At 40.2% G+C, this 15,412-nt stretch overlaps 1 protein-coding gene across 3 annotated transcripts in view; it reads right to left on the bottom strand.

Moving 5' to 3' along the window:
* The window catches only part of COL14A1 (collagen type XIV alpha 1 chain), a 251,199-nt gene that overhangs the window by 140,566 nt on the left and 95,221 nt on the right, over positions 1-15,412 (bottom strand). For 2 of the 3 annotated variants that reach the window (XM_033202599.1, XM_033202601.1), the window contains exons 15-19: positions 14,395-14,521; positions 12,821-12,960; positions 12,232-12,364; positions 10,818-10,877; positions 8,752-8,903 (exon numbers count right to left, since the gene is read on the bottom strand). In XM_033202599.1, coding sequence (XP_033058490.1) covers positions 8,752-8,903; positions 10,818-10,877; positions 12,232-12,364; positions 12,821-12,960; positions 14,395-14,521 — 612 coding nt within the window. The remainder of the gene's footprint in view (positions 1-8,751; positions 8,904-10,817; positions 10,878-12,231; positions 12,365-12,820; positions 12,961-14,394; positions 14,522-15,412) is intronic. The other variant, XM_033202600.1, reaches the window with a different exon arrangement.

Genomic DNA, 15,412 nt, shown 5'->3' with positions numbered 1-15,412 from the left:
TTTCCCTTCATCTAGGTGTCCAACTATTTCAAAAATAAACAGTGTGAAATGAAAGAAAGTAGAAAAGGAAAAATTATCTAGAGACAACCCAAAGTAAATATTATTATTATTTTACCTTGCATAGCTTACGAGTGCATGCATGAGATTAAATTGTTATTCTTTCCAAATGAACAGGAATAATTCACTAAGAAGCTTAATGTATTTCTTAGAAAGAATAAAAAACAAAAAGCAAACAAACCAAAAATAAAATTTAAAAAAGCCTCTCACTCTGGGAAGTTTTCATGGGCTCATTTTTAGGAACTAAATTACAATATGAGAAAAATAACACAGAAAATAAAATATCACAACTTATATATTTAATTACCATTCCTAACCAAAATTTTATTTTATTTTTTTTAATTTGCCAATCATGAACCATTTGAAGTGTATGGTCTGAGTGAATTTGTAATTCAACCTATTTTGTTCAAGAATCCATTCACTTTTCAAAAGTACTCCCAGAACAGTAAAATGGCCTTCTGGTTCTTCACAGTAGGTGTGGTCTATCACTATGTCCTGCAATATTTCCTCCATTAGTCAGAAATGAAGTACTTTCCTTAAAGGATTTTGGGCTCAAATAGTTGTTTGTATAAGCACATAAATAAAAATAACTTCCCATTGAAGCCTCTTTGAGAAAGGAAGGCAAAGGAATGATAATGTTATACTTGAGCAATAATAAATCTTGTAGACTTCTTTCCCAGAGTGTCAGAAATAATGCAGCAGAGGGCAAGAAATGCAAGTAATGAGCTAAATAAACATATTTTACAACTCAAAAGACAAATTCTTCTGGATGCATACTGGAGTTACCTGGTTTGATCAGAAACATGTATAAGAAAGAATTTCCAGGTTCTAGACTAAAAGGAATTATAATGATATAGTGTAAATTTAGAATACATGGGAAGGCCATGATTAAAAGTGTACCAGACCATGATTAAGGGTGTATCACTGATTTTGGTGCCCGGGCAAGATGACCAAATAGGAACAGCTCTGGTCTGCAGCTCCCAGTGAGACCAATGCAGAAGGCAGGTGATTTCTGTATTTCCAACTGAGGTACCCAGTTCATCTCATTGGGACTGGTTAGACAGTAGGTGCAGCCCATGGAGGGTGAGCATAAGCAGGGTGGGACATCGCCTCACCCAGGAAGCACAGGGGATTGGGGAACTCCCCCTCCCCTAGGCCAAGGGAAGCCATGAAGGACCATGCTGTGAGGGACAGAGCTATCCAGCCCAGATACCATGCTTTTCCCATGGTCTTTGCAACCTGCAGACCAGAAGATTCCCTTGGGTGCCTATACCACCAGGGCCCTGGGTTTCAAGCACAAAGCTGGGTGGCCATCTGGGCAGACACTGAGCTAGCTGCAATAATTTATTTTCATACCCCAGTGATGCCTGGAATGCCAGTGAGACAGAACCATTTACTCCCCTGGAAAGGGGACTGAAACCAGGGAGCCCAGTGGTCTTGCTCAGCAGATCCGACCGCCACAGAGCCCAACAAGCTAAGATCCACCATCTTGAAATTCTCGCTGCCAGGACAGCAGTCTGAAGTCAACCTGGGATGCTCGAGCTTGGTGGCGGGAGGGGCGTCTGCCATTAGTAAGGCTTGAGTAGGCAGTTTTCCCCTCACAGTGTAAACAAAGCTGCCTGGAAGTTTGGACTGGGCAGAGTCTACCGCAGTGCCACAAAACCACTGTTGCCAGATTGCCTTTCTAGATTCCTCGTCTCTGGGCAGGGAATCTCTAAAAAAAAGGCAGCAGCCCCAGTCAGGGGCTTATAGATAAAACTCTTATCTCCCTGGGACAGAGCACCTGGGGGAAGGGGTGGCTGTGGGCGCAGCTTCAGCAGACTTAAATGTTCCTGCCTGATGACTCTGAAAAGAGCAGTGGACCTCCCAGCACAGTGCTTGAACTCTGCTAAGGGACAGACTGCCTCCTCAAGTGGGACTCTGAACCCCATACCCCCTGATGGGGAGACATCTCCTAGCAGGAGTCGACAGACACTTCACACAGGAGATCTCCAGCTGGCACCTGACAGGTGCCCCTCTGGAATGAAGCTTCCAGAGGAAGGAGCAGGCAGCAATCTTTGCTGTTCTGCAGCCTCCACTGGTGATACCCAGGCACACAGGGTCTGGAGTGGACCTCCAGCAAACTCCAGCAGACATGCAGCAGAGGGGTCTGACTGTTAGAAGGAAAACTAAAAAACAGGAAGCAATAGCATCAACATCAACAAAAAGGACGACCACTCAAACCCCATCCAAAGGTCACCAGCATCAAAGACCAAAGGTGGACAAATCCATGAAGATGAGAAAAAAAAAACAACGCAAAAAGGCTGAAAATTTCAAATGCCCCTTCTCCTCCAAAGGATCACAATTCCCCCAGCAAGGGAACAAAACTGGATGGAGAATGAGTTTAATGAATTGACAGAAGCAGGCTTCAGAAGGTGGGTAATAACAAACTCCTCCGAGCTCAAAGAGCACGTTCTAACCCAATGCAAGGAAGCTAAGAACCTTGATAAAACATTACAAGAACTGCTAACTAGAATAATCAGTATAGAGAAGAACATAAATGACCTGATGGAGCTGAAAAAAACAACGTAAGAACTTCGTGAAGCATACATAGGTATAAATAGCCAAATTGATCAAGTGAAAGAAAGGATATCAGAGATTGAAGATCAACTTAACGAAATAAAGTGTGAAGACAAGATTAGAGAAAACATAATAAAAAGGAACGAACAAAGCCTCCGAGAAATATGGGACAATGTGAAGAGACCAAATCTGCATTTGATTGGTGTACCTGAAAGTGACAGGGAGAATGGAACCAAGTTGGAAAACACACTTCAGGATATTATGCAGGAGAACTTCCCCAACCTAGCAAGACAGGCCAACATTCAAATTCAGGAAATACAGACATCACAAAGATACTCCTTGAGAAGAGCAACCCCAATCATCAGATTCACCAAGGTTGAAATGAAGGAAAAAATGTTAAGGGCAGCCAGAGAGAAAGGTCGGGCTACCCACAAAGGGAAGCCCATCAGACTAACAGCAGATCTCTCTGCAGAAACTCTACAAGTCAGAAGAGAGTGGGGGCCAACATTCAACATTCTTAAAGAAAAGAATTTTCAACCCAGAATTTCACATCCAGCCAAACTAAGCTTCATAAGTGAGGGAGAAATAAAATCCTTTACAGACAAGCAAATGCTGAGGGATTCTGCCACCCCCAGGCCTGCCTTACAAGAGGTCCTGAAGGAAGTACTAAATATGGACAGGAAAAACCAGTACTAGCCACTGCAAAAACATACCAAATTGTAAAGACCATTGACACTATGAAGAAACTGCATCAACTAACGGGCAAAATAACCAGCTAGCATCATAATGACAGGGTCAAATTCACACATAACAATACTAACCTTAAATGTAAATGGGCTAAATGTCCCAATTAAAAGACAGACTGGCAAATTGGATAAAAGTCAAGACCCATTGGTGTGCTGTATTCAGAAGACTCATCTCACATGCAAAGACACACACAGACTCAAATTAAAGGGAAGGAGGAATATTTACCAAGCAAATGGAAAGCAAAAAAGAAAAAGAAAAAGCAGGGGTTGCACTCCTAGTCTCTGATAAAACAGACTTTAAGCCAACAAAGATCAAAAAAGACAAAGAAGGACATTACATAATGGTAAAGGGATCAATGCAACAAGAAGAGCTAACTATCCTAAATACATATGCATCCAACACAGGAGTACCCAGATTCATAAAGCAAGTTCTTAGAAACCTACAAAGAGACTTAGACTCCCACACAATAATATTGGGAGACTTTAACACTCCACTCTCAATATTAGACAGACAAATGAGACAGAAAATTACCAAGGATATCCAGGACTTGAACTCAGGACTTGGACCAAGAGGACCTAACAGACATCTATAGAACTCTCCATTCCAAATCAACAGAATATACATTCTTCTTAGCACCACATCGCACTTATTCTAAAATTCACCACATAATTGGAAGTAAAACACTCCTTACCAAACGCAAAAGAATGCAAATCATAACAAATAGTCTCTCAGACCACAGTGCAATCAAATTAGAACTCAGGATGAAGAAACTCACTCAAAACTGCACAACTACATGGAAAATGAACAACCTGCTCCTGAATGACTACTGGGTAAATAACAAATTCAAGGCAGAAAAGAATATGTTCTTTGGAACCAATGAGAACAAAGACACAACGTACAAGAATCTCTAGAACACAGCTAAAGCAGTGTTTAGAGGGAAACTTATAGCACAAAATGCCCACAGGAGAAAGCTGGAAAGATCTAAAATCAACACCCTAACAACACAGTTTAAAGAACTAGAGAAGCAAGAGCAAATAAATTCGAAAGCTAGCAGAAGACAAGAAATAACTAAGATCAGAGCAGAATTGAAAGAGACAGAGACACGAAAAGCCCTTCGAAAAATCAGTGAATCCAGGAGCTGGTTTTTTGAAAAGATTAAAAAAATAAATAGACCACTAGCCAGACTAATAAAGAAGAAAAGAGAAAAGAATCAAGTAGACACAATGAAAAATGGTAAAGGGGGCAGGGGTGGTGCACGCCTGTAATCCCAGCACTTTGGGAGGCCAAGGCGGGCAGATCACAAGGTCAGGAGTTCGAGACCAGCCTGGCCAACATGGTGAAACCCCGTCTCTATTAAAAAAATCAAAAATTAGCCGGGCATGGTGGGGGGTGTCTGTAGTCCCAGCAACTCGGGAGGCTGAGGCAGGAGAATCGCTGGAACCCAGGAGGTGGAGGTTGCAGTAAGCTGAGATCGTGCCACTACTCTCCCAGCCTGGGCAACAGAGTGAGACTCCATCGCAAAAAAAAAAAAAAAAAAAAATGATAAAGGGGATATCACCACTGATCCCACAGAAATACAAACTACCATCAGAGAATACTATAAACACCACTATGCAAATAAACTAGAAAATCTAGAAGAAATGGATAAATTCCTGACACATACACCCTCCCAAGACTAAACCAGGAAGAAGTTGAATTCCTGAATAGACCAATAACAAGTTCTGAAATTGAGGCAGTAATTAATAGACTACCAACCAAAAAAAGCCCAGGACCAGATGGATTCACAGCCAAATTCTGATGAAGGTACAAAGAGGAGCTGGTACCATTCCTTCTAAAACTATTTGAAGCAATAGAAAAAGAGAGACTCCTCCTTAACTCTTTTTATGAGGTCAGCATCATCCTGATACCAAAACCTGACAGAGACACAACAAACAAAGAAAATTTCAGGCCAATATCCCGGATGAACATTGATGCAAAAATCCTTGATAAAATACTGGCAAACCGAATCCAGCAGCACATTAAAAAGCTTATCCACCACGATCAAGGCAGCTTCATCCCTGGGATGCAAGGCTGGTTCAACATTCACAAATCAATAAATATAATCCATCAAATAAACAGAATCAATGACAAAAACCACATGATTATCTCAATAGATGCAGCAAAGGCCTTCAATAAAATTCAACATCACTTCATGCTAAAAACTGTCAATAAACTAGGTGCTGATGGAACGTATTTCAAAATAAAAAGAGCTATTTATGACAAACCCACAGTCAATATCATATTGAATGGGCAAAAGCTGGAAACATTCCCTTTGAAAACTGGCACAAGACAAGGATGCCCTATCTCACCACTCCTATTCAACATAGTATTTGAAGTTCTGGCCAGGGCAATGAGGCAAAAGAAAGCGATAGGCCGGGCGCGGTGGCTCAAGCCTGTAATCCCAGCACTTGGGAGGCCGAGACGGGCGGATCACGAGGTCAGGAGATCGAGACCATCCTGGCTAACATGGTGAAACCCCGTCTCTACTAAAAAAATACAAAAAACTAGCCGGGCGAGGTGGCGGGCGCCTGTAGTCCCAGCTACTCGGGAGGCTGAGGCGAGAGAATGGCGTAAACCCGGGAGGCGGAGCTTGCAGTGAGCTGAGATCCGGCCACTGCACTCCAGCCTGGGCGACAGAGCGAGACTCCGTCTCAAAAAAAAAAAAAAAAAAAAAAAAAAGAAAGCGATAAAGGGTATTCAGACAGGAAGAGAGAAAGTCAAATTGTCTCTGTTTGCAGATGACATGATTGTATATTTAGAAAACCCCATCATCTCAGCCCCAAATCTCCCTAAGCTGATAAGCAACTTCAGCAAAGTCTCAGGATACAAAATCAATTGCAAAAGTCACAAGGATTCCCATACACCAATAATAGACAAACGGAGAGCCAAATCATGAGCAAACTTCTGTTCACAATTGCTACAAAGAGAATAAAATACCTAGGAATCCAACTTACAAGGGATGTGAAGGACCTCTTCAAGGAGAACTACAAATCACTGCTCAAGGAAACAAGAGAGGACACAAGCAAATGGAAAAACATTCCATGCTCATGTATAGGAAGAATCAATATCATAAAAATGGCCATATTGCCCAATGGAATTTATAGATTCAATGTTATTCCCATCAAGCTACCATTGACTTTTTTCACAGAATTAGAAAAAACTACTTTAAATTTCACATGGAACCAAAAAAGAGCCCATATAGCCAAGAGAATCCTAAGCAAAAAGAACAAAGCTGGAGGCATTACACTATCTGACTTCAAACTATAGTACAAGGCTACAGTACCCAAAACAGCTTGGTATTGGTACCAAAACAGATATATAAACCAATGGAATAGAACAGAGACCTCAGAAATAACACCACACATCTACAATCATCTGATGTTTGACAAACCTGAAAAAAAAAAAAAAAAACAAGCAATGGGGAGAGGATTCCCTATTTGATAAATAGTGTTGGGAAACCTGGCTAGCCATAGGAAGAAAACTGAAACTGGACTCCTTTCTTACACCTTATACAAAAATGAACTCAAGATGGATTAAAGATTTAAACATGAGACCTAAAACCGTAAAAATCCTGCAAGAAAACCTAGGCAATACCATTCAGGACAGAGGCATGGGCAAAGACTTCATGACTGAAACACCAAAAGCAATTGCAACAAAAGCCAAAATAGACAAATGAGATCTAATTAAACTAAAGAGTTTCTGCACAGCAAAGGAAACTATCATCAGAGCGAACAGGTAACCTACAGAATGGGAGAAAAATTTTGCAATTTATTCATCTGACAAAGGGCTAATATCCAGAATCTACAAGGAACTTAAATAAATTTACAAAGCAAAAAACAACCCCATAAAAAAGTGGGAGAAGGATATTAACAGACACTTTTCAAAAGAATACATTTATGCAGCCAACAAACATATGAAAAAACAAAAAAAGTTCATCATCACTGGTCATTAGAGAAACTCAAATCAAAACCACAATGAGATATCATCTCATGCCAGTTAGAATGGCAATCATTAAAAAGTCAGGAAACAACAGATGCTAGAGAGGATGTGGAGAAACAGGAACACTTTTACACTGTTGGTGAGACTATAAATTAGTTCAACCATTGTGGAAGACAGTGTTGCGATTCCTCGAGGATCTAGAACTAGAAACACCATTTGACCCAGCAATCCCACTACTGGGCATATACCCAAAGCATTATAAATCATTCTACTATTACGATACATCCACACATGTTTATTGCAGCACTATTCACAATAGCAAAGACTTGGAACCAACCCAAAGGCCCATCAATGATAGACTGGATAAAGAAAATGTGGCACATATACACCACGGAATACTATGCAGTCATAAAAAAGGATGAGTTCATGTCCTTTGCAGAGACATGGATGAAGCTGGAAACCATCATTCTCAGCAAACTAACACAGGAACAGGCAACCAAACACCGCACGTTCTCACTCGTAAGTGGGAACTGAACAATGAGAACACATGGACACAGGGAGGGGAACAGCACACACCGGGGCCTGTTGGGGGTGCGGAGCAAGGAGAGGGATAGCATTAGGAGAAATATCTAATGTAGATGACGGGTTGATGGGTGCAGCAAGTCACCATGGCCCATGCATACCTATGTAAAAACCTGCATATTCTGCACATGTATCCCAGAACTTAAGTATAATAAAAATAGTAATAATAATGATAAACAAATTAGAAAAAAAGAGTGTATCATTTAGAAAAAGGAAAGATAGATAAAACAACTCAAAGAAAACTCAATGTAAAAAATCTAAATCCCTGAGGGGATACACCCATGTTAAGAATAATTAGAAATGACTATAAATCTGCTCAATATGAATTGATGTCAATGAAAAATATAACTATTGGTTAATGGATGGTATTTTATTAAGAATATTTTCACTATACCATATAGAAGACATTTTCTGTGTCCTTTGCTTAAAAGTTTTTTATCAGATTTCCAAGGGCAGAAGAAATTACTTTCTATATTAAACTTTTACACACATCTACACATACACATATACAGATACAAGTGCATATGGCCTTTTATGATCCAACTTTGGTGCTTGAACAGGTGATTGAGGCAGCAGAAGAGAAGCAACATTTGAAACAATGTTCAGAAGTTATTAACTTGGAGCAAGTTGTACATGGAGCAAGTTTTGGATATATAAAGGTCACTAAGAAGCCAGTAGTGGAGTCAGATTAACAGAGAACATTAGTTTCTGGAGATGGCAGAGTCACCAAGAAACGAGCAGTAAAGTTTGCATTGATCTCCAAAGACAGTCTTGTTAGTTGTGTTAGTAACATCTGCAGAGTTTCTAGTCAGTTGAATTTGTACAGACCGTTCCTACCACTTCTTCCTCGGGGTCCCCTTGAACTGTCAGGTAGGTCACCCTAAACTGCTGCACATCGCTGTCAGAAATGTCCCATTTTACCCGCAGGCTAGAAGTGGTTTCATCACCTACAACCAGGTTTCTGATTCCTGTCTGGAAAACTGGAATAAACACAACCAAAGATTAAAAAACTTTTAACCCATCATATTCCAAAATGAGCCACAGAGACTACCTGTGGGGTGACAGCAAGCATCATTTAATGTATCCCTGTAATATAGATGTATATGAGGCGAGAAGAGCTCAGCTGTGGTGCTTAATGGGGAGGCAAGATACCTACTAGCAACAAATAAAAGTGGGATTAAGAGATGCTTCAAGATGAGACCATGGAGCCCTCAAAACTGTCAGTTCTGTATATGCACTAGTAAAAAGAACTGGGAAGAAGCCCTGAGACTAGAAAAACAGCCCGTGGAACCCAAAGTGTGGTCATGAAAACCTCACACTAGTGCTCTGTGGACAAGTGGGCACAGTGGGCCAGATCTTGCCCACCTCTGTGTGCAATCCAGCATCCAACACACATCACAATCACCTGCCCTAGGCCCCATTTCTGTTCTAACACTTGTGATTCAAAGCACAAATCTGTACTCAGGTTACCTTTATCCATTCAGCCCACACAGACACGATCTTTTTTCTGATACTTGTCCAAACTCCTTTACCCATGTTTCCTGGCACATTTGTGCTCACCTCAAGGTGTCTGCTCCCTTATTTGTCACATTTTCTTTTCTTTTCTCTTCTACTCCCAACTTCATTTCCCTTTGACCATCTCTTCTCATTCTCCTTTCTCTTCATTCATGTATTAATTCATTTAGAAAATATTCACTGAACTTTTTCTGTGTGTCAGACTGTTAGGGCTTTGGTTTTCATACAGTTATTAACTCAACAAAAATAGTAAAAGTGTCACAGAGGAGGTAGGAGATTGACATTTACCTGGCAACATTGCAGGGGGTCTACCAGGCAATGGGAATGGGAGGAAACGTCTCACACTCAGGGCAAGGAGTTTGGGATGGAAAGAGAAAAATAGGGGAAGCATAGGAAATATGGTTGAGGCCAGGAAGGGAAGCAGGACCCAACTAGGAAGGATCTTGGATGCTATGAAAAAGACTTCACAGCACAAAGAAGGCTTGATAAGGATTAACTGAGGAATGAATGAATCAACGAATGGGTAATGGACGGCCACTGAAGTGTCTTAGAGAAGTAAATAAACGATATTATCAAACTTCTGTTTTACCAGGTTGACTCTGACAACTAGTTGGAAGGTGTATTGCAGTGAAGGGGAAAGCTAAGCTGAGAGAGGAAACAACTAATGTAGGAAAAACAATAGACCAGCCAAGTCTCAGTTACCCACAGAAATGCAAGGAAAACATTGTAAGAATAATTCTCAACAAGACCAGGCATGATGGCTCATGCCTGTAATTCCAGAACTTTGGGAGGCCGAGAAAGAAGGAACATTTGAGCTCAGGAGTTAAAGACCAGCCCGGGCAATATGGCGAGACCTCATCTCTACTAAAATTCAAAACAATTAGCCAGGCGTGGTGGCACATGCCTGTAGTCCTAGCTACTTGGGGGGATGAGGCAGGAGGATCGCATGAGCCCAGGAAGTCAAGGCTGTGGTGAGCCTTGATCATGGCACTGCACTCCAGGCTGGATGACAGAGTGAAACTCTAAAAGAAAAGAAGAGGAATTCTCAACAGAGAGCAACAGAAGTCACTGAGATAAAGAGGAAAGCAAAGATCCCTGGGGAGGCAGCTATGTTAACATTCCAGGTAAGGTGCATGAGCATCCAAGGCAAAGATGAAAGAAGTAGAGTGATGTATCAGTGAGATCAGTTGACTAGGAGATCCATAGTGGCAAGGAAGATGTTGAGAGGCTCTGAGAGGTGTGAAATTTGAACCAGTATGCCAGAAAAGGAAGGGCGGGTCATCTATTTTCCTATTTAATAATAAATAAAACCAGGATAACATAATATCTGTTTACATGAAAATTTTAAAGGGGGTAAACAGGCTACTATTTGACCTTACCTGAAGTCACAGGCGTGGTAGGCACCATGGTTGTAGCTGGTTCTGTCCAAAAACTGTCAACTAAAAGCAATATATTACTTTAAAATGCTGTAAAAATAATAATTGTCCATTTTTATATAGCATTTTGTAGCTTTCAAAGAACACTTCACCTATAGTATCTCACTTGCCTCCCACAACAAACATGACTATGGTTAGAAGACCAAAGAAGTGAATTGTAAGTAAGACAGACATACCTGTTCCACAGATAAGAGACTGAAACCCAAAGAATGTTAAAGTTTCTCATCACAGATACCAGACTTCACATAAACATTTGAACTACATCTACGGAATTGTGAAACCACCCAATTACTTTGAAATAGGGGCATAGCCATAGTAATTAAGGGAAATTAGACAGTGCTGTAGACCAAGTTGTGAAAAGGCTGCCAAACAGGACCACCATGGAGTGCAATGTGCTTGGACAAGCAGGGCATCTTCTATTTCTTACAGCCACCATGGGCATACAGCAGAATGAAGTACAGAGATGAAGATCCTCTTTTTAGGGTCAACACACCCACCCACTTGGTGCTGGAACACTGCCTGCCAACAGTTCACAGCTCTGAGAACTGTCTCGCCTGAGTTCATGGCCTCTGTCAGGGAATGGCTCACCTCCAGCAACTGGGGATGCAAGGGTATGAAGTCTCAGCCCCTTTGCCTCTATTTGGGACAACTCAGAAGGGTCGCCCCAGCATTAGACCTCCATTATAATAAGATTAGCTGAGAGTTCAGTTTCAACTTCTTCCCATGCCCTTTCCTGCTGTCCTCAGGTTTTTACATAACCATCTCTCAACTGCACTCTTCAATAAACTTTCTGGCTGCAATGTTCTGTCTAGAATCTGGTTCCAGGGAACCCAGGCTAAGGCAATTTAATATGTGGTCAATACCTCATATTTTAAAAATGAAGAGATGAATGAATCAGCGAGTAAATTTTGTACAAGATTCTTGGAACCAAAATCAACTTGGAAAATTCCAGAAACTCTTTGACATGGTGGCCCTAGGTTTATTTGTTTGGCAATCTATTCATTTGTGAATTATTTTATCCATTCATGCATACATCCATTCAGCTATCCACCCATCCATCCATTCGACGGGTATTTATTCTACAGTTAACATGTGCCAAGTACTGTGCTAAGTCCTGGAAAATACAATGGTGAGCAAGACAGATATGGTCCCTGCCTTCATGTTGATCATTGTCTAGGAAGCTAAGATACTTCACATACTGGTTTCATTGAAGGTGAAGATATATGAAGAATTCTGGGGGGAAAAGAGAAACTGAAGTTTCCATAGCCAAGGATAAAGCAGATGGGGAAGGAAGTTGATGGGGTAAAGAGGGATTGTGGGAGCAGATGAAACGCATCGTGGCCAGACCAAGACTTACGTGTGGTCCCCACAGCAGTCACCACCTCACTCTCGCTTCCATCATCAAGTACGGCCAATAGTGAAACTTCATACTCCGTACCGGGCTCCAAGCCTTCAATAACATGTGAGTCCTGCTCTTCTCTCAGGACAACCTGAAATGTATTTTGGTGCTTAGTAACTATGCTTATTTGAAAAAAAAAAAGAAAAGAAAAAGTGTTATTCTGAGCATAAGCAAGAAACAACCAATCATAAGAACTCTAAGGCTGTCGAAGTCCATTTTAAGGTCAAGTTAGAGACTTGATTCCTTTCAATCCCCTCAGCAAATAAGTTATTAATATTGCAAAAGTGACATTTTACAGTTGTATTAAATGTCATTTGTTAAAGTCAAAGAATCTGAAAATATATAAAGTATATAACTAAACCTCTGGCAACAATATATCATAATATTAGGAAAATCATATGATTTGACATTTCTAAAACTCCAAGCCATGCAAAATACTAATTACTTCTGTGATTCGTAATATATTTTAAAGTGAAGACCAACTCCAGCAGCAGTAGGTATTCACTAATGCTCCGGATTAATTTTCAGTCTGTTTCAGACAACTCACCTCCTCGGTCTTCCCCCCATAGACTGGAATCCACATCAATTTGTGCAGCCCTTCATCAGCTGAGAGGGGATGCCAGGTCACCCTAAAACTGTCTGTCGTCACCTCATCAATTTCTAAGTATTGCTGGGCTGGAACTTCCTCTGTAAACCAAGGAAGGAGATTTTGTTAGGGAAATGAGAAGGCAAGAAAGCCAAAACCCAAGTATTTCCCAGGGGTGTAGAAGACTCTTTGAGGAATCTTTTGCTTTAGGAAAGCACAGGGAAGAAGGAAACCCAGGGCCCATCAGTCCAGGGTGGCCTTCCATTTCTGTTTCCAGCATTCACCAATATCATAAATTAGGGAAATCATGGAAATAACAGATCTTAAAACTTTTCCAGTAATTTCTAAAACTCAGCTTTTCTATTTGGCTGTTTTCATTAACTATAAAAAACAAGAGTGGCATATTCGTTTTTTAAAAAATATTATTTTCCAAGTATCTTCAGGAAATTAACAAAATAGTGCTCTAGGGGCCTAAGAAAGCTTCCTTTTTAGTTCTTGCTGCTTTAGTAGCTAAATCGCTCCCTGATATTAATCCTGGAAAAGAACCTTCAATCTTTTAACTTGTACATATGGTGGTCATCAGAAATGAAATAGAATTAATCAGGCCTTCCACTGTTTCAGAGCTTATATACTTCTGAGATGTACAACAGAAAGTATAACACCCAACTGCACCCAAAATAAATTGTCAAAGAATTAGTTTTTATTATTTGAAGCCAGAGTGTTCTAAAAAAAAAAAAAAAAAGAACAACAAAAACACAAAAACCCAACTTTTTGATAGGACACCATGAGAATCCCAACTAGAATCAGCCTTCTGGAGATTTGGTTAAATTACTGAAATTTTCCATGAACATTATTTCTCAATCCAGCTTCTTTTTCATCTCTCTCCAAATCACCTTCTCATCTCCCCCGTAAAGACTACATTAGTTTCCAAGTGCAATCAATGATAAGTTCAGAAAGCAAATAACAGAATTGTTGCCACCAAGAGACAAAAAGTGGCTACAGGATACATATAGAAAAGAAAAATAATGTATTCATGTCTTACATTTAATTTTAGGGTTTAAAATATCACTTATTATTATATGAAGATTTCAGGCTCCAGGAAAATCACTGACTGATATATTGAGCTAAATAGTATGAGACTGTCATTTTTGTAGGTCAAAAACCGTTGGATATCAGCAATTTTGGAAATTCAACCTAATACACACACTCATTTGAATGGAAGAAGGATGTAGAAGTTTTAACTAAGGAATGAAAGTAAAAGGTATAAGATTAGGAAGAGAAAAACATACATTTTTTAAAAAACAGACCTTTTGAATTTAGGTGGTCTTTTCTCTCTCTTCCTTACTTTGATAAAAAATAATTAGCCAGTACACATATTAGTCATCTGGTTGTTTATTTTTTAAGATAACATAAAAGAAATCAAACTTAAAATTCAATCTCTTCAAAATCACAAATAAAGAAGGTGCTCTGGGTTCTGGTTTCTATATATTAACAGCTGCTCTCGAAACTTTTCAAACCACAATGAGGCTGCTTACCGGTGGTAAAAACCCCAGTCAGAGGCTCTGACTGTCCTTCATCATAGATGGAGAAAATAGCAACAGTGTACTCTGTGAGAGGTGTCAAGCCCTTCAGAGGGAAGGTAGTAATAGGATCAACTTCAACCTGTCAAAGAAAGAAGTCATAATAACAGCTCTATCTAATGCTCTCTAAGTACAGGAATCATTTTATTACTGTCTGTAGCTCACTTAGCTGACAGCACAGTTATAAACACTGCAAAACAAATTATTGAATTATAAAACCAGACAGTTTATGTATGAACATTTCTGATCTTATACCCTTAGATAAACCACCAGTTAATTCTCAGGACAACTTTGCAATCAATATTCTTTCCATTCATGCCAGACACAAAGTGCAGACAACTTAAGAGGCAGACATAAGTACAGATGTTTCCAGTAGATCTGCTAGTAGCAGTCAGTTTTTTGCTTCACTGCCTGAGCTCTGCTGGCCCCATAGCTAAGTAATTCACAATAACTCCTACAAGAGTTGTACAGGTGAGCAACGATGCTGGGAAAGAATTGGGGAACATTAATACTAAAGAAAATAGTAAATATTTGAAACATTCCTCTATCTTCCACAGAAAGACATATTTGGTGAAAATATTTTTCAACTTCTTTGGGGCATATAAAAGATGAAATCCTGAGGAATGGAGATCAAGGGTGTAAGAAAAATTCAGGATTAGAAAAGAGAACTTGACAACAAAAAACATACATTGAAAAAAGAAACCATAAAGTAAGAGGAGATGGGTGGGTCGGGCGTGGTGGCTCACGCCTGTAATCCCAGCACTTTGGGAGGCCGAAGCAGGTGGATCACTTGAGGTTGGGAGTTCAAGACCAACCTGGTCAACATGGCGAAACCCCATCTCTACGACAAATTAAAAAATTAGCTGGGCGTGGTGGTGCGCACCTGTAATCCCAGCTACTTACGAGGCGGAGGCAGGAGAATCATTTGAACCAGGGTGGCAGAGGTCACAGCAAGCTGAGATCATGCCACTGC

Source organism: Trachypithecus francoisi, unplaced genomic scaffold, assembly GCF_009764315.1.
Source record: "Trachypithecus francoisi isolate TF-2019V2 unplaced genomic scaffold, Tfra_2.0 Lachesis_group7, whole genome shotgun sequence".
Classification (NCBI taxonomy): domain Eukaryota; kingdom Metazoa; phylum Chordata; class Mammalia; order Primates; family Cercopithecidae; genus Trachypithecus; species Trachypithecus francoisi.
The sequence above is the reverse complement of the archived record's forward strand: the minus strand, read 5'-3'. Positions and strand labels throughout refer to the sequence as shown.